This window comes from Staurois parvus, unplaced genomic scaffold (assembly GCF_062004578.1).
Source record: "Staurois parvus isolate SC_StPar_1 unplaced genomic scaffold, SC_StPar_1.0 ptg000682l, whole genome shotgun sequence".
NCBI classification, from domain to species: Eukaryota; Metazoa; Chordata; class Amphibia; order Anura; family Ranidae; genus Staurois; species Staurois parvus.
Genome location: NW_028318478.1, coordinates 12,464,492 through 12,483,955, shown reverse-complemented (window position 1 = coordinate 12,483,955; position 19,464 = coordinate 12,464,492). Strand labels below are relative to the sequence as shown.

The following is a 19,464-nucleotide window of genomic DNA, read 5'->3' as shown; positions in this document are numbered from 1 at the left end:
TATATATATATATATATATTTATATATATATATATATATATTTTTTTTTTTAAATACTGAAGCACAACCTTATTTTAAATGTGGTAATAATATATGCTAGATGAACATTAAAAAAATATCTGAAATAAAATGTTTGCACAAGAATGTACAGTATTCTACTCGTTCAAATATTTTGTGATGCTACCGTTTACCAGTAACCAGTATCAGTAACATTAACAGTCCTTTCTGGTCAGTATTTACTTTTGTTTTGTTCATCTACGATGCTTTTTGCCTGGTTGTTCAGGCTAGTTGGCTGTTGACTTTGCAAGGAAAGTTGCACTTTACAAGGCAATATACCCTTGAACTTATTGAATAAGGTGAAGCACTGCAGACTTCCATCATCTAATCATGTGCAAGCAGTTTCCAAGAGGGTTTGCTCCAGAGTATAGTAAATGCAGTGGAGCTTCACTCTGAAAGGCACCAAATCACATGCAAGAAAACATTTATTAAGCAATTAATTAAAAAAATGGATTTTGCTTGCATATGCTTAGATGATGGAAGTCTATAATGCTTCACCCTATTCACTAACCTCTAGGGTAATTTATTCATAAAAACAGAACATTCTGGTAGAACTGACTATAAATCTAAATCAAATAATTACATTGTGTATGCAATTAGATGCAAGCAACTGAGATAGAGAACGTGATTGTATGAGGTTTCCAAATATGAATGTATCTGTTTTCCGACTTCAGTGCCATGCACACAGTTCTTTCAGTTTGAGCCATGTTCATCTTTAGATACAATAGTGGTTGATTTACTAAAGGCTTATAGGCTGGTAATATTGAAACACAATTTTTACTTTTAAAAGGAAATTGCTTAGAGAATGAGTTGAAGCTGTGCTGACTTCCAGCATCCAATCGTGTGTAAGCCTAAATAATTTTTTAAATAACCTTTGCGTGATTGGGTATTCTTTGCAAAGTGAATTTTCACCGCATTTACTAAGCTAAGTAAATATTTCCTTGCAAAGTGAAAATTCCTTTGTACAGCCTATTTCTTTAGTAAATCAACTCTACCTACTCAACAGGTCAAGCATCTGAACCCGCCGGTGTGTGGCCAAATTGAAAAATCATCCTGTTAAACAATTTGGCCTACTGGGTATGATTTATGAAAACTGAAGCAAAAGTTGTGTTGTTGCCTACATCATCCAATCAAATTTCAGAAATAAGGATTTACCCCCCTTCCTGACCAGGCCATTTTTTGCAATATGGCACTGCATTACTTTAACTGACATTTGTGCAGTCATGCAACTATGTACAGTAATTGTCAAATACAAAAAATTGCAGCGCTTGAGTGTATAACACAGGGAATTAACATGAATAGCAGATTAAAATGTTCATATTTCAACATGCACCAGATTCCACATTCTTAAATTGTTGTAAACAGTAATCAGATAAGTAATGAAGATCTGTCCGACTAATCAAGGTGCATATAGTGATGGTGATGTTAAAAACATAAGTTCTGTGGTGTGAGAGGTGTCCTTATCCTAACGCGTTTCGTGGCAATGGCACATTATCAAAGGGACTTCCCTTTGATAATGTGCCATTGCCACGAAACGCGTTAGAGATAAGGACACCTCTCACACCATTGATTATCCACTTGTTTCATGCATCTGACTGTCGGCCATCTTTTTGGATTCTATGCATCAGCTTTTTGGACATTACCATGTAAGTGTATTACTTACTTTTTACCTTTGAATAAAATACTACACTATCAAGATTTCTTTCTTTTGGGTCTTATTGCTGAGCCCCTGAGATGATCTCCTGATAAGAAAGTACACCAATCCTGGCGATAGAGGATATAAAGTGATTTCGTGTTACTGTAAAGAGGCGCACTCCCCCTGGTGGTAGGAGACGGCAAGAGTGGTGCACTGGTGTTCCTGAGGGCTTCACGCTGAGGACCATCTGGCTGTGACCAGGAGTAGGTCATTATACTCCAATGCGCATGTACTTGCGCTATCTGGTTAGTGCATTATACAGTCATTCCCCTATCACGGAAGTCACGGATTTTTTTGGATACATCACAGAACTTATGTTTTTAACATCACCATCACTAAATGCACCTTGATTAGTCGGATAGATCTTCATTACTTATCTGATTACTGTTTACAACAATTTAAGAATGTGGAATTTGGTGCATGTTGAAATATGAACATTTTAATCTGCTATTCATGTTAATTCCCTGTATTATACACTCAAGCGCTGCAATTTTTTGTATTTGACTTTTGATGAAGGGGGTATACGAGGTTTACCTATATGCTAGCAGCTTGAATCCTATCATATCCAGCGCTCGTTCCTCTCTTCATATAATGTACAGTAATTACATTTATGTTCTTTTTTCCCCACAAATGGAGCTTTTTTTGGTGGTATTTGATCACCTCTACACTTTTTATTTTTTGCGCTATAAATAAAAAAAAGACCGACAATTTTGAAAAAAAAACACACCTATATTTTTTACTTTTTGCTATAAAACATATCCAGTAAAAAAATTTATAAAATCACATTTCTTTATAAATTTAGGCCAAAATGTATTCTGCTATGTCTTTGCTAAAAAAAAATCCCAATATATGTAAATTATTGGTTTGTGTGAGTTATAGCATCTACAAATGGAGAGGGGGGCATTCTTACATTGGGTGTGAACTGACTAACTGCCACTGACATCCCAATGACACTAATACAGTGATCAGTGTTAATAATTTAATTCTTTATACTCCTGACTAAGCTCTGTTTTTTGGAGCAAAACATGTAGAATTTCTTTTTTTCTTTACTTTAGGTCTTTTTTGGGAGCACTTTTTGAATGGAGATGGTATTTACTACTTTTTCCCCCTCTTTTTTGGAGAGGTCTGTACTGTGCTTTATAGTGCATAATTTTTATATTCCTCAAGACAGTGAGGTATTTTTGACTTGATATGGTGATGTATGGGGCTTGTCCACTAGAGGCTGACATTAAGGCCTGTGGATGAGTGTACCCGTATTACATATCTGTGGCAAGACAGATTATATTATCTATTTAGTCTTGTCCATGGGGTAACTTCACTTCCTTAATAGATATTATATATTCAAGCTGATAAGCTTATGATCAAAACTACAGTGTCTTGTTTATGCTGTCACTTCATCGAAAACGGTATGGTATTTGATCTGGTATTATTAACCATTTGGATGTAAGGTAGATAATTGTAATGGTATCCAGTCATATTGTTGTGCTCAGTACATTCCAACCCAATAGGCATCAATTACAGCTTAGCATACATTTTATATATATATCTGAATAAAAGTTATATCTTAGATTAATCAATCGGCCAGATGGTGGGTAGGGACACCCTCGTCCAGCATAGATTTGTTATTTGTCAAAGAGGATGATTTACAATTAGGGCTTAGTTCAATAGTAAAAAACGTATCCAGTAAAAAAAATTTTTAAAAATCTAATTTCTTCATAAATTTATGACAAAATGTATTCTGCTACATGTCTTTGCTAAAAAAAAAAAAATCCCAATACATGTAAATTGGTTTGCACACACACACTGGAATTTAATTTTTTTTTATACTAGTAATGGCAGCGATCAGCAACTTATAGCGGGACTGCAGGGAGGCATTCTGACACTGGGTGGGAACCGACTAACTGCCACTGACATCCCATTGACACTAATACAGTGATCAGTCTTAATAAAAAGGACTGACACTGTACTAATGAAACTGGGCAGGAAGGAGTTAACATCTGGGGCGATCAAAGGGTTAACTGTGTGCTGTTTTACATTACGTGCGTGTGTGTTTTACTAGGGAGACATGCTGCTTTGTATTTCTCTGCTATACAGAGAAATACAAAGCAGCATGTCCTTGCTGGCAGGAGAGAGACCTCCAGCCAAGACCAGGTGATTGACATCCCTAGTCCAATGGTGGAATGGGTAGGGCGCACGCACTCCCTACCTGGAAATGCAAATCACGTATATATACGTGATTTTGTGCAGCCCTGCTGCCCTGTAGCAGTACTTCTACTATAGGGCGGCGGGAAAGCGGTTAAACAATATTTATTAGTCTTGATATAGATGACTATGTATTACTCCTTTTAAAATGTGTTCAGTAACAATGGACTGTGTACTCAGAATTACTGAATGTAAAATATTTAATTGCTTACACTGAAGTAGACAGGTGACATTTCCATCTATAGGATGTTAATGTATAAAAATGTCTACACTGGCATTTGTTGACTGAGATTGTTTTATAAAAATGATTAACCTTTTTATTATTGACTTGAAATGGAGTGGGAGTTGGGCATGCATGAGATTGATACGATACGACCTGTCATTACTAACTTAGCTAAACTGGCTTTGTTGTTCATTATTGAATGTTGAGATATAATCAATCTCAGCAGTCCAGCATTACAAGACAACATAATAAATTCAATTTTTGTTCTTATTGTGTTTTTTTTTTCAAACAGTACAAAAGTTTCAGAAATCTGTTGTAACCAGGGGCGGACTGACAACTCATGGGGCCCCCGGACAATAGAGGATCATGGGGCCCCTGTGTCCTTGCCCAAACTCACAAAAGCCTATGAAAAAGGTACCAGGGGCATCTCATGGGGCCCCCTACTGACCCTGGGCCCTCGGGCAGTGCCCAAGTTTCCAAATGGTCAGTCCTCCCCTGGTTGTAACATATACATGTTGTTATCTAGAATAAACTAAAATGAGAATGCCATAAACTAAACACAATGACCTATTTGTATTGATATCTACAGCTTTGTGTCTCTCCCTGAATAGTTCATCAAGATCTACCAGAGATTGTCTCATTTGTTCTGAGATGCTCTAAAAATTCTAAAAAAGTAACGTCTTTGGATTAATTTCTGGGATGTTTGCTTCTGGTATTTAAAATTCACTTTTAAAACAAAGGAAAGCAAGTAAACTTGTGAAGTATGTGAAGTAATGAACTATTTCCCGCTGAGGAAATATAAGTGGAGCTGGCTCCATGGTGAGTTTTAACATGAAACCCTTAAAGTGTACATAAAAGTCAATTACAAGATTTTGCATGTAAACAGTGCAATACCCTGTGTACGCAATTATATTGTGCTTGTAGTTTTCCATTCCTCCCCTTGTATTTTATCTGTTGATCCTGCCTGTTCTTTGCTGTTCTTTTCCTGCAGAGAGCTGACAACACTGCCAGGCTACTGCTAAAAGTGTTGCAGTGTTGTCATTCCTATGCACAGGCTGCATGGAAAAGTAGTCCTACAAAAGAGAAGATTGTTTTGTCCATCTGCCTACTTTACATCTACTTTAATTCTGTAGTAAATTGGCTCTGCTCTTAACTGTTAAGCATTCCATTGAGTATTTGATATATCTAGAGGTAAAGGAGAAAACAAGTTTAAAGTGGACCCACTGCTTGCTCATAAACTTATGTATTGGTAAAATCTATTTTTTTTAATAACTGCATAGAGTTATTATCATATAAGTATACAGTATATAGCTGTTCATGAATATTCATAAAAAATGAAGAGATCATTTATTACCATAAACTGTCCAGCATAAACGTGTATTATCATTACACATAATTAGAAAAAGAGGTAACTTGTAGCTGTCGAAAAAAACTATGAGACAGTAGTTTCTCAGTACATTTTAGGTTGTAAGTTACAGATTTGTGCAAACAAGTAGTAAATACAGTGCTTAGTGCTTCTGACAAGTTTCAAGCGTTCCCGATATCAGTTGAATCAAATGTATATAGAGCCATGTGGTTCACTATATACATTCAATCTGCAGAACATGTGACTTCATGTTGTTCCCAATTAGGAATGCAGGTTAATCTGTCACTCCAATGTGAATAAGTGTATAGAGGATTTTTTTCTCTAGAAAAAAGTAGTTCTAGCTAGCCAGTGGATGAATGTTATCCCCTTCATTTCTGATTGCTCTACTAAAACATGTATATTGCAATGTGATTTCAGTAATAAATACAGTAAAATAACGATGAAATACAGTTGGGTATTACATGAAGGTTGGGAATCTCTTGACAACAAGAAAAGACTGCCGATTTAATACAAATTTTATGAATGTCTTAGAGTTTCCAAATCCATAATGCAATCAAGAGAGTACGATAAAAAATAATGTCTCAATGCCCTTCACAAGTATTTTTCCTCTAGTATGTCTGAATCATTAAACATTAATTACTCCTTTCCACTGCTTTCCTATGTTCTTATAATCTTTGTAAGATCTTAACTTTCTCATAAAACCACTATATATTTTTTTTGTTCACTTTCACTTAAGACCCTCTGAGATAATCACAGTGAATGGCAATGGAAGATGGAAAATGACTGACTTTATTGCTGTCATTAGCCATAAATAATGATTGCAGCAATTTTAATACACCCATTTATGTCTAGTTCTATTCTGTCAATAAAGTGCATTACATTCATACTATTAAATGTTACCATGCTTATAATTCACTTTTCGACTTTTCTAGCAGCCTGAGGAAGTGTTGCTGCTTTCAACTGTAATTTATTCTCATTGTGTGTGCTTTCTGGAATACTGATATATGTAGATTAATATACATTAATATACATTGAACAAAAATTCACAAATCTACAAAAAATAATAATAAAAACAATTATTCAAGGCTGGTCAGACGCAGTTGCTTATCAATTATACTGTAGTTGTATATGTCACAGTGGCAACCAGACTTTAATCCACAGGGAATTGAGGGCTACAAAAGGTTCTCTCAATTCATTTCCAAGTCTGCCAAATTTAAAGGAAGCTACAGTTCATTAAAAAGAGGGGATATATAAAACCCTTAACATTTGCAATGTAAGCAGATAAACCTTAAGAGGGCAAACAACTGACAGATTCTAAGTCACACAATGGTGATGATGATATAGTGGAAGACAGGCTGTAAAAAACAGCTCCATAATGAGAAGAAAGCATCAGAGAAGGGAGGAGGTGTTTAAGAAGGGCGTGAGCTATGCCAGAGCCAAAACCACAATTTGGAGCAACAGCTATGACATAAAAATGCCCATCTTTCAATTAGTTCAATGAAAAGTAACAACAATGCATTGTACTAACAATTGAAGGAAATGGAACTGTTTGCAACATCAAGGTGGGCCAAATTCAGGTCCTACAAAATGTCTTTTCAAATTTTCAGAACCTCCTAGCAGGAGTTTTCTGTATCCACGCTATTAACATAGTGAACTGCTATGTCCCTCCTGCTATCATTTATGAGCATTGCTGTTTCTTGTGCACCTTCACTTATACGGGCTGCTATTTAAAGTCTTAATTGGCAAAATTCAACCAGCCACTGACCCTACAAGCATTCCAAAACACTCAACATCTTCATACTTTATTGTAGGAACAAAAACAAGACATATGTGCTTCTTTAAGCCATGGCAGTGATAGCTGATTGAAGATGCCCATTACTTGAATATGAGGCACAGATGTCTAGGAATTGAAATGGAAATCATTAAGGAATATACTTACAATGCAGGACAAGGAAAAAGATTGCAAGGCTCTTCTTCAGAACTGGGCTTGGTACTAGAATCACAGAAATTATCTGACACCTCTTCATGTGTATTTCTGTTTACACAGCGAAAGATGGGGTAATGTGATCCTGAAATAAGACAAATATTGCTTCTGTTGATCCATACCTCTCATTATGTTGTGGGCTGAGGCAAAATGTATGTGAATCAAGACTATCAGTTCAGCAAAACTCTAGATTTGGCCATAGAAGTTTGGTTTTCAGGAAAAAAAAATATACTCACCTAGGTTGATGCTCCATCTGTTTTCTGCAGCTTCTAAGACTGAGAACTGAGTGATCAAGGACCACTGATCACTAAGTGCTCAGCCTTCAGGAGCAGAAAGCCTGGGAATGTCAGTCACCGCTCTCTGCTCTGACCCTCCAACACTCACTAGAGCACTGGGCTTTGGAGGGGGTAGGAGCAGCTGGCTCAGGCTCTCAGTGGCTTGCTGAGAGGCTGAGCCAGCTGCCAATCCAGGCATATGGATGGATCCTGACCATATGCTTGTTTGATCTTTTCAGAGCCTTCAATGGCTCTGTGATGTCATCAGACAGCGGGCTTTAGTCTATTGTCAGCTGAAAACTGGTCACAGGAATGCAGAACTAATTGCATGCATAGAAGTACAGCCAAAAAAGATTTGGATATACTTCTCCTTTAAGTCACTGTATAGACTTCATTCATAAAATTGGAGAAACACTAGGATTTTTTTTGCGGAAGTCCTATAATAATATTCATTCATTATTGCTATAACTAATACTAGTACAGAAATACTGTATACTCCCCCTTAGACTATTAATAAACAATAATGTCCCAATATATCTTTTAGGATATATCTGATGTAATACATCTATTATTCACATTTACCTGTATAATTTAATTTACCTTTAATAAATCACATCAGAAATTGTCAAGAAACACAGAGTTACAAATAACAAACATCTAAAAACAATTTAAAAAGCTTTTGACAAACATTTAAACCTTATAAAGTTCATCCAATTTACTAAATCTTATATGAATTATTATAACTGAATATAAGCATCCTGTGAGTCCTCTATGCAGTATGGAAACACCGGTTCCCACATTCTATGGGAGACACAAATGCCCCAGATAGGCAGCTTTAACATTTATAAGCTTAAAAAATATCTTTATTTTTACACAGTAAAAGTAACACCGTAAGTAAGGTTAAGAAAAATGTAGTGTAAAACAATGGAAGAGAGGGCGCACCAGCCTAGTGCATTACCTGAGAAATAACTTTATTAAATAAAAAAAAGATATATACTCACAAACAACTGTAGTAGCAAAAGCATACCAATGTCCAAAGCGACCAAGTCACCAGGTCAGCTCTCAAAAATGAGAAGACCCTCAAATCGCATTTGGGAGCTGAGCTAGTGACTTGGTTGCTTTGGCCATGGACATGCTTTTGATACTACAGTTGTTTGTGACTATATATCTACTTTGGATTTAATAAAGTTACTCAGAGGGCAGCAAGGCCTGTGCTGACATTGGATGTACTAAGGACCTGATGTTCCTTTATCATTTTACCACTCTTGAGTGCAGAGGACTTTCTTCTTGTCTTTAAGAAAAAGGTAGACATTTGCTGGTTGCACAATCTAAACCATCTTTTAGCTGCAATTACAGTTGCAGGTCTTTTGGTTTAGGTCTCTACCAGCTTTCACATCTGGGTCAAGCAGTTTTTGACTATTCTCCTATTGCTCCAGCACTGTCAGGTCATTGTCAACATGGAACTGTTAGAGAACAGCAACTTCCAAGTCTGACAACAGATTCTCAACTGGGTTTGACTGGGACATTCTAAAACCTTCAGATTATTGGTGCTATGTCATTACAGTAAAGCTTTGGCTGTGTGTTGGAGAAAGGTGAACTGCTGCCCTATTTTTTGATCTTTTGCGTTTGGCTTTATTCATCTTTTCCTTAATCCTGGGCAGTTTCCCTTGCTTTGCTATGTAAAGCATTTATTATCATGAGCATGGTGTCCTTAGGGTGATAAGTAATGTCAGCTGTTGTTCAAATTATGTCTAACTAGACCATGTAACTTTTTTTCCACATTTGCTGTATTTCCTACATGCCTTCTGCCAAACTTTGCATAACTTCAGCTCTGTAGAGTACATGTTACAGTTCTCCTATGGACAGTTTCTCTAATCTCAGCAGCTGATTTCTGCTGCTCTTAGTTGCCTCTTTGACTAATATTTTGGAATATTCTTTTAATAAATGAACCCTGATTGCTGTTTCTTCAGAACTTTACCTTGGCTTTTTTTTGATAGCTCATTAGCCTTTTTGCTGCTGTTTGTTTGGCTGTGATCTCAAACAAACAGTGTAGCCTTCCAAACTGGTTAAATATATAATGACATCATGACACTTTAATTGTAAACAGGTGTAGTCCCAATCACCCTGATAAGTGATGTCTTTACGAAATTGGCTACACTCAACTCTAGAGGTTTCACAGCAAAGAAGTGAATAATTATGCATCAAACCTTTTAAGAGTGTTTTTTTATTTGTAATTATTTGGGAAAATTATAAAAAAAATAAACTTAAATACTATAGACTTTTCCATGTACCAGTTACATTAAACTTCAATTAAACCCATTTTAATTTAAGTCTGTAACACTACAAATGTAGAACACTTTAGAATTTTAAAAAGATAAAGGGATATTTTCTTAAATTTCTTACAGATTTTAAATAACAAATCCTCCAGCTTTATTTCACAATAATACCTGTAGCAGACTGAAACTGTCAACTTAGCAACTCTGGCACAAAAAATGGCAAGTATGTCAGGGAATAGGTGTGGGCAGGTAAGCAATCCTTGGAAAATAGTTGTATGCATAAATGGCAACTGCTAAGATATACAGTATATGCCAGGGCTGTTTAGCCCTTCACCCGCCTCACCTTTCCCACAGGATACTGAACATTCAGTTGATCCCACTTGTTTCCAGTTATAGTCCCGGTTCCTTCGAGGAGGCTGCAATGGAATCACTTGGTTGTCTGTTACATGTGTAGGAATCCTTGCAGGCTGCCTAGAAGGCGTGGACCCAGCTGACAGATCAGGACTGTTGAAGGAATCTCTGTTTTCTGTACGGTCTGAAGTATCTGGTAAGTCTAACTGGCCATTCAAGGGTTCACCTAAGTACACAAAATTATTAAAAGAAATATGATGTAAGCAAAGTGTATGATAATGACCCTTTTTTATCTACTAGAACAGTGGTCTACAAACTGTGGCCCTTGGGGTACTGTTCCACCCACTGACATGAGTTACTATTTCTCCCCATGACAACAATTACGGGGCACAAGTCTTCCACTGACAACAATGATGAAGCCATATGCCTTCCACTGACACCAATGACGGGACATAATTCATCCCACTGATTTAAAAACAAGTGGGACACACACACACACACACACACTCTCAGGTTGAACTGGATGGACAGGTGTCTTTATTTAACCTTAGCAACTATGTAACTATATAAGTAATAAACAATGGGGCACTATTCCTCCCACTGACACCTATAATGGGGAATTATTCCTCCTCCTACTGACCATAGGCCCTACATAATTGTTAAATCCCACTGACTACCATGCTTGAGACGTTGTCTACTTCCACTGATGCTGGGGAATTTTTCACTTCTGCTGGCCACAGTCTGACCCTCCTAAACTTTGAAGAACAGTAAACTGGCCATTTGTTTAAAAAGTCTGGAGATCCCTGTGCTGGAAGAAGCTATACTGAGCTTGTAAGAAGAATCCTGATTTAAATGTATTTTAATTGAATGATGACATAGTCGATATATACATAGATTGACAGTATTAGAGGAAAGCAAAAACAATTAAATGAGCAGTCCAGGTTAATAGTAATACTTGAGAAAAGCCATATACAGGCATACACTCATTATTACTTACACCACCATAAACCCCAGGTTTTATTTTTCATATGGACAGTATATTGCAGTAATTGTAAATACATATTTCAATGTTTAATAGCAATAAATAGTATTTAAAATTGTAGGCAAGGTAACTGGCCACTGTCTGTCTGACAGAAGGTGGGACTGCAACATTTTCTGTATTAGAACTGAAGCCATTATGAAACTTCCTAATGTGCAACTACATCAATAACAAGATCAGTCATGGTGTGGTGATAAACCAAGAGTCAATGTCTGTTCATGCAGTTTTCTAATTATGATCGTGAGTTCCCTTTTGTTATCCCTTCACAAAATGTACAATGGTTATCATACTTGCCACCACAGCGAACCTGAAAATTCTATCTGAGCAAACTATAAAAAAAATATGTGGAATATTCCTTCTGTAATCTCATGCTACATGAAAGTAGGTCCTGAGAAATTGGAAGATAAAGTTATATGAAAATCTTGACTTTTTGCAAGCTTGGCTCCTCTGCTTTCTTCCTGATCCTTTATGTGACAAGCATCCTTACTGACAATATCATGTAAGAGTGGCAGTGTCCAAATTAGACTTTGCCTATATACCAGAATATATTGATTATTTTGACGCTGGAGGTGACATCTAATGCATTTTTTTCTCAAATATTCTTGTGTAATCCACGTTAACAATAAGTATATTTCAAAAGGTCAATGCACCCAACATTCATAATGGTACATTCATTTCATCAGCAGCTTTGACTGGACTGGTTTGCATGTTTGTGGACCCCCTACCTATGGCAAATAGAGATTAGAGTAAGGAAACATCCAAATGACATGCAGCTCCCCAATCACCAGCATATGCCAATATGCTCGAATAGACCTTACATATATTGTTTCTAGAACTAAAAGTAGCACAAGATGGGAAGGCATCCTGCATTTTAGTTTTTTTTACATTACAGAAATAAAAACAAATTGCTATTACATGATTAGTTTTAGTGAGATCAGAATGACCATCAGCAGAACAACAGCAGATTGGATCAACCCAGAATTTTGAAAGGTTTGTTTATCTCTACACACAACAAAATGAGATAAGCTAAAAATTTAATCAACCTTTAACAGCAAAAATGACTATTAGAAAATTGAATCAACCTTACCCTCATGTAAAATGTACATAACATCAGCATTTCAGTGCAATGATTTTAGGATGTACAATCTTACCTGGTCTCCTCTGTGAAGGTAGATGTGGGCTGATAGTATTTGTATTTGGAACAACATATTCATAATGAATTCCAGGGTTTGGCTGTTGATGTATCATCTAAATTAGAAGTACAAATAAGACTTATTTATATAAGCACAAATTAACCAAATTAAATATTAGCGACTATTTATGAAATACAAATTGACATTTCTCTATTCTTTACAAAAAGTAATTAACAACATTTTCCACTTTTTTCCACTGCATTTTACTAAATTTTGACAAAGGTAAGAAGAATTTAGAGAATTATAGTTTGCAATTCTTTTAAAACCATGACTTTTTGTTACATTTTGTTTTAAAAAGTTTGTTTATTATTTATGCCAACTGCTACCTGGCTTATTTTGTAATTTATCTTGTACGTTAACAGGTAGGAATATTTCTGAAAGTGGTATCATTTCTGTTTTTCATATTTGTTAACCAGTCTGTACTGTCAATTTTCACCTTTGTTACACCCACATTGAAATCACACCTTCCCAATTAAAATTTTAAAAAGTGATACACTGGGGGGAGGGCTGAGAAGTATAAACAAAATCAGGTATACTGCAGTGAAATCAAAATTAATAATTTTACCGATCTTACTAAATAGGCCCCAATAATGCAATTATAATGCAGGTATAATTTCATTTCCATGAGGCTATGACATGCTTAGCCAGTAGGTGGCAAAGTACTAATGCAAACAACTGCAGTCAAATAAAAACATTCATACATTTGGACATTTACCTACATGCTAAATGGTTCTAATATTAAATGATCTGCATCTGACATAACAGCTTATTTTCATTCTAAGTACTCCTATAAAAATACAAGTCAAGAACATAAGCTCATTGCTCACTATTAACTCCTTGGCATGAACTGGAGCATGGCGGTAGATTACACAGCACTGCATTATGTAACCATTAGCTGCAGATCTACCCATAGAGCATGTATTAAACTAGAAGTAGAAACAAAATCAGTCTTGCAGTCACCTTTTGGCGACCCCCTGACCAACTCAAAATTTCAAAAACTACACACCAACATGAAAACAGACCGGACCAAGACACATCAATATTAAGTATATATTTAAATGGGGAATATTATACCAAACAAATCGAGATCATACATGGCTAAGCTATAGTATACAGAAGGTTAGATAACAGTCAGATACCTCCTGGGTGACAGGTCCATCTGATATATTCTGTGTTTAGTATCCTTGGACACAAAATATAATGCTAAAAAATAATCTACCAGTTTCTGGAATGCATCCGGTACATATTGGAATACATTGATATTTATATAACACTGTGTAAAGGAGGACCATGATACAGTCATAAACACAGTGACTTTCCCATTGCCATCCCTCAGCTGCTTAATTGGTCAGATGGTCTCTGACAACACCCCCTTGATATCAGAGAAAAAGAGACTGCTCCAAAAGTTGACAGCTCTCATTTTAACATCAAACCAAGAACACCTAACTGGGCTTGAGAGAGCCACTGTACCATTTTTAACTTATTCGTTAGACTCTGCAGACCAGGACATTATTAAGAATTCTTCATTTTCAAAACTTTTTTATTTCTTTTTTTTTTAGCAAAATGTCATGGGGATGAAGGGGGGAGACAGAGAAAACTCTGATTCACGCAAAAACTTCAGGAAGGAGAAACAAAAGTTGGGTATCAGAATGCCTTCCAAATCAGAATCTCTTTGGCATTCTGATTTGTGACCTGTTAAAAAAAATACTTTGATCAACCACTGATAAGTCTAGATGTGGTCAGTGTATAGGAAACGTTTTAAAATTTCTCAGCTCCAGTCTCCAAGTAGACTTAACATTTGCAGGCATGCATACATACATGCATGCTGTAGAAAAAGACCTTTTCATTCTGTGTGAAAGCAGTGGTCTCTCTGCATAGGTGTAATACAACTCCTCCCCTGACACTTCCCTTGGTGAGTCAGATCTAGAGCTGTGTAATCAACAAAGCTCACACTCTGCAGAGTGACTACTCTTTACACACAGAGAGCAAGGGGCCTTCTTTAGAGCATGCTGACAGGAAACAGGCTTTTTTGCTCAGTCTCTTGCACTTTCTAAAGAAAACAAACTGTGAGACATTGCATACCTTTTGTTTTCATGCACCTGGAATGCATTTAGCTAATTTATGTGCTTTAATCTTTCACAAGCACTTTAGCATTTGTAAGCATATCTGTATTTACCATAGCTGCCCCTACAGAGGAAAAGTGTCAAAACATGACCAGGTAGAACTGAACACAGGGCTGACATGAAAAAACTCATAGGTCTTGTTCACACTAGCTTTAGTCTGTGAATAGATCTGCATTGAGATCAATCCACAGAGAGCATTTAAGAGGTGGTGAGGAAGCACTGTATCTCCTCCTTACTGCCTGCTTTAACATCTTGATCCCAGCACTAGAGTGCCTCAACCACGTGTATTGCATGCAGTTGTGGGGTGAGCCCTATTCACTTCAATGATTCGTGTTCAGTAGGCACTACTACTGCCAGAAGTGACAAGGGGGTATACCAGTAGTGGTTGAGGGGTGATAGAAGTTGCAGGGTTTTACTGCGCTACAACCATTAGTGTGAACGAGCCCTTAAAGTAAAAATAGAACCTTCCATTTATGAAAAAAATATGTACTGCAGCACTTACTTATAACACAATTGCCAACAGTCTCTAATTGCCCGGGACATTTCCGGAAAGCTGACTGATGTTCTGCTCAGTCCTTATCCCGGGTAGAATCACGGAAATTCAGATCCGTCATGGACAGTCAGCTGCCTTCACACAGACAAAACACTGCCATGGCTCCGGGGTAACACAGGGGTTAAACCAGAGGTGCATATGCAGGGGGTGTGCCTAGGCACATCCTAAATCACATCAATCAGTCATACAGTATTTGTAAAACAAATCCAAAGGCTACAGTTACTCCTCCTCCCTGAAGCATCCTCAGCCAATGGGAATGGAACTGTACCGGCCGCAATCGGAATGGAACTGTACCGGCCCCCTTCCCCAGTGCACCTTATTTGACTGTACGGCAGGAGATGCTGGAGCGGGCAGGAGAGGAGGAGACACAGCCTGCAATGTGGGATGGACTTCAGATTACCAGTGGAAAGTAAGCTTGGCTAAGCACACGTAGTCAGTGGCTTATCTTAATGGGGGGGTGCTCTCCATACACAAAGGAGGGGGGAGAGGCTATACTCCCTCTGGCAGGGCCCCTATGTTTTAGATGTTAGATTGATTTTTTTTCTCTGAAGGCAACTGCACTGCCTGCTTCCGGAGGGAGGACATTACAATCTGAGATCTCCCACACTCTCTGCTAAACCCCTCTACTCATTACCTGCTCACTAACACACAGGGACAGCCTCCTCTTCTTCTGTATGACCACCTCATGTGTCTGTGAGCTTCTGGAGCACTATAAGTCCCAGCATGCCAGGAGATAAGAGGCCACGGCAATGTTATCGATCAGGCTGATTTGTAGGTGAAAAGTGCTGGTGTGTGTGTACTGTATGTGTAGATGTATATACTGTACATGTGTATGTGTGTATATGTGTGCCTGTGTAGATACTGTATTTGTGTCTGTATATGTATATATACTGTATATGTGTATGACTACATTTGTGTGCTTGTGTATATACTGTATTTGTTTGTGTGTGTTTATACTATATGTACTGTATGTGTGTGTATATGTTATCATCATAAATGAGTACACCGCTTTTGAAAAGTAAGGTTTTAATCAATATCTCAATGCACACAAGAACAATTTCCAAAATTTTGAAAAAACTGACTTTTATAGAACATTTGTTTAGCTCATTACATAAAAGTAAGGTTAATAACATAGCTTAGATTACAAAATCTTCAGGTTTACTCAAATTAGTTGATGCAAAAATTAATACACCCTAAAACAAAAATGACTACATCTAGTATTTTGTATGATCTCCATGATTTGTAGGGACAGCAGCAAGTCTTCTAGGCACAGAATGAACAAGTTTGCAACATATTGCAACATCTATCTTTTTCCATTTTTCAAGAATGACCTCTTTTAGAGCCTGGATACTGGATGGAGAGTGATGCTCAGCTTGTCTCTTCAGAATTCCCCATAGGTGTTCAATTGGGTTCAGATCAGGAGACATACTTGGCCACTGAATCACTTTCCCTCTGTTCTTATTCAGAAATGCAACATTAGCCTTAGATGTGTGTTTTGGATCATTGTCATGTTGGAAAAGTGCACGACGACCAAGGGCTCGGAGTGATGGTAGCATTTTGTCTTTCAATATAGAGCAGTACATCTGTGAATTCATGATACTATCAATGAAGTGCAGCTCCCTGACACCAGCAGCACTCATGCAGCCCCATAGAAGGACACTGCCACTATTATGCTTTACTGTGGGCACCATGCATTTTTCTTTGTACTTTGTGACGCAAGACAGTTTTGAAGCTGACAGTTCCAAAAATATTTATCTTGGTCTCATCACTCCAGAGTACAGAGTCCCAGTAGTCTTTTTCTTTTTCAGCATCGGCCCTAGCAAATTCTAGGTGGGCTTTTTTTGCATGGGCTTTAGGAGAGGCTCCCTTCGTGGACAACATCCATGCATGCCATTCCTCTGCAGTGTACACCATATTGTGTCACATGAAACAATCACCCCAGTTTGGCTTTCTACTTCTTTAACTAACTGCCGTGAACTTGCATGGCGATTTTCTTCAACCTTTCTCATCAGAAGACCTATCTGTCGAGGTGTTAACTTCCGTGGATGGCCTGCAGGTTTCTGTGAGATGGTTGCAGTTTCATCTTTGTTAGATTTTTGTATCACTTTTGCTACAGTAGTCTGACTGGTAAGTGAAGCTTTACTGATCTTCTTGTAGCCTTCACCCTCATGTAAAGAAATTATTTTCTTTCTCAGGCCTTGTGACATTTCTCTTCCGTGTGGTGCCATTGCGGACAGCATGAAATGGGAAGCGGTTTTCTTTGTTAAGTAACGCCCTTTTATAATCAACTGTTTCCTGGACACCTGTTTAATTAGACTCACCTGTAGTTGAATGCTTGTTCATTAGGATTTTGTTGTCTAAAATTTAGCCATGCCACTAAGACTTTCATTGGGGTGTATATATTTTTGCAACATGGTCTTGAATGAATTTGTTAGGAAAAATACTTTTTTGTGTGTGCAAATTAACAAATCGTGTTTGCAATCAATGGCCCGAATTTGTGGCAGTATTTTGGAGTATAGTGTTCCATAGAAAATGTTGATTTTGAAAGGAAAGTAAAGGTTTTCTGACAAATCTGTTGGGGTGTACTCATTTATACTGAGCACTGTATATACAGTACGTGTGTATTTATTATATGTGTATATATGTGTGCCTGTGTATATACTATATTTGTGTATGTGTATATATTGTATGTGTGTATATATGTGTGCCTGTGTATATACTGTATTTGTGTGTGTATGTGTATATACTGTATTTGTACACATATGTGTGTATGTGTACAGCATATAATGTATTTGTGTATATACTGTATATGTGTATGTTTGCCTGTGTAGATTCTGTATTTATGTGTGTGTATGTGTGTGTGATATTGTGTGTATTTGTACATTATATACATGTGTATGTTTATATGTGTGCCTGTATATATGGTATACTGTATTTGTATATATGTATATACATGTGTATATATGTGTGCCTGTATATATACTGTATTTGTGTATATACGTGTGTATGTGTTTATACTGTATTTGTGTATATGTATATATGTGTGTATGTATTTATACTGTAATTGTGTGTATATATGTGTGTATTGCTTTGTGCACCACACTATCACTTATATTGCTTCTTATACAACCATTCCCATAATATATCAATGCCCACCCCTAATTAATGTAATGCCCTGCCTACAGAGGCTTTCCCGCCACACAGAAAAACACCCTAAACTTTTTTTTTCAAAAGTTGCCAACTATGTTATAACTGCATCTGCACTTAGGGTTTATTTACACATGTGGCCATCATTGCTTCCCTTCTGAAAAGCAATTTGTAGTGCATCTCTTTTCAAAGGCAATTGACAAGTGGCTCAGAGGCATTACGCCACCTTCTCACTGCCAATGTTCACTTGAATATGGTGATGGTACTGTCTGTTGAACATGACCTGTGGTATAAATGTTGCCATGCTATAGCTGTGGCAGCATGTACTAACCTGGCTGCTGGCCATGTTAACTTGCGGCTGGGTGGTCAGGCTATGACCCAACTGCCTGTTTTTACCAACTGCCTGTGTTAACAAGGCCTTGCAATTTTCTCTTAGTCCCCCTGCAAATTCCCACATATGCCTGGTAAGCCTGCTAGTGAAGTTCACCTAATGTTCTGATTCTGTGATGGTGTGACAACAATGCTACCCTGCTCCTGAACTCAGAGCAGAGTTGTGGCTTCCATGTAGGCTCTGCCTGCTAGCATCATAGCGGGATAAAAAAATGTTATATGGTACATGGCTATCAACATCGTCTCTATTGATTTAAAAACCTGTAGCTTGTCAATGAGCACCAGGACACACCTAGTCCAGACCACTGCATTCCAGACTGACAGTACCACCTCTATTGCTGAAACCTCCCACTGAAGATTGTAGTGTCTCAGAGGGAAATCATGTGAAACACAAATAAAGAAGGATTTGGATCAGTAGGGAAAGTAATGGAAGATTTTTATTTGCTTTTTTTCGATTATTTACTTATCCAAAAACCAAAGTACAGAGACCATATGTAACAATGGTCAGCATAAAATTACACAAAGTCTCCTGAGTGCAATAACATGGTCATAGTGTCAATGGAACAAATGCAGACTTGTAATGCAGCAA

The 19,464-nt window shown here is 37.3% G+C and overlaps 1 protein-coding gene across 2 annotated transcripts in view; it reads right to left on the bottom strand.

Moving 5' to 3' along the window:
• THSD4 (thrombospondin type 1 domain containing 4) overlaps positions 1 to 19,464 on the bottom strand; it is an 871,621-nt gene that overhangs the window by 28,834 nt on the left and 823,323 nt on the right. For both annotated transcript variants that reach the window (XM_089652473.1, XM_089652474.1), the window contains 3 exons: positions 12,621 to 12,717; positions 10,423 to 10,656; positions 7,484 to 7,613 (listed from right to left, as the gene is read on the bottom strand). In XM_089652473.1, coding sequence (XP_089508599.1) covers positions 7,484 to 7,613; positions 10,423 to 10,656; positions 12,621 to 12,717 — 461 coding nt within the window. The remainder of the gene's footprint in view (positions 1 to 7,483; positions 7,614 to 10,422; positions 10,657 to 12,620; positions 12,718 to 19,464) is intronic.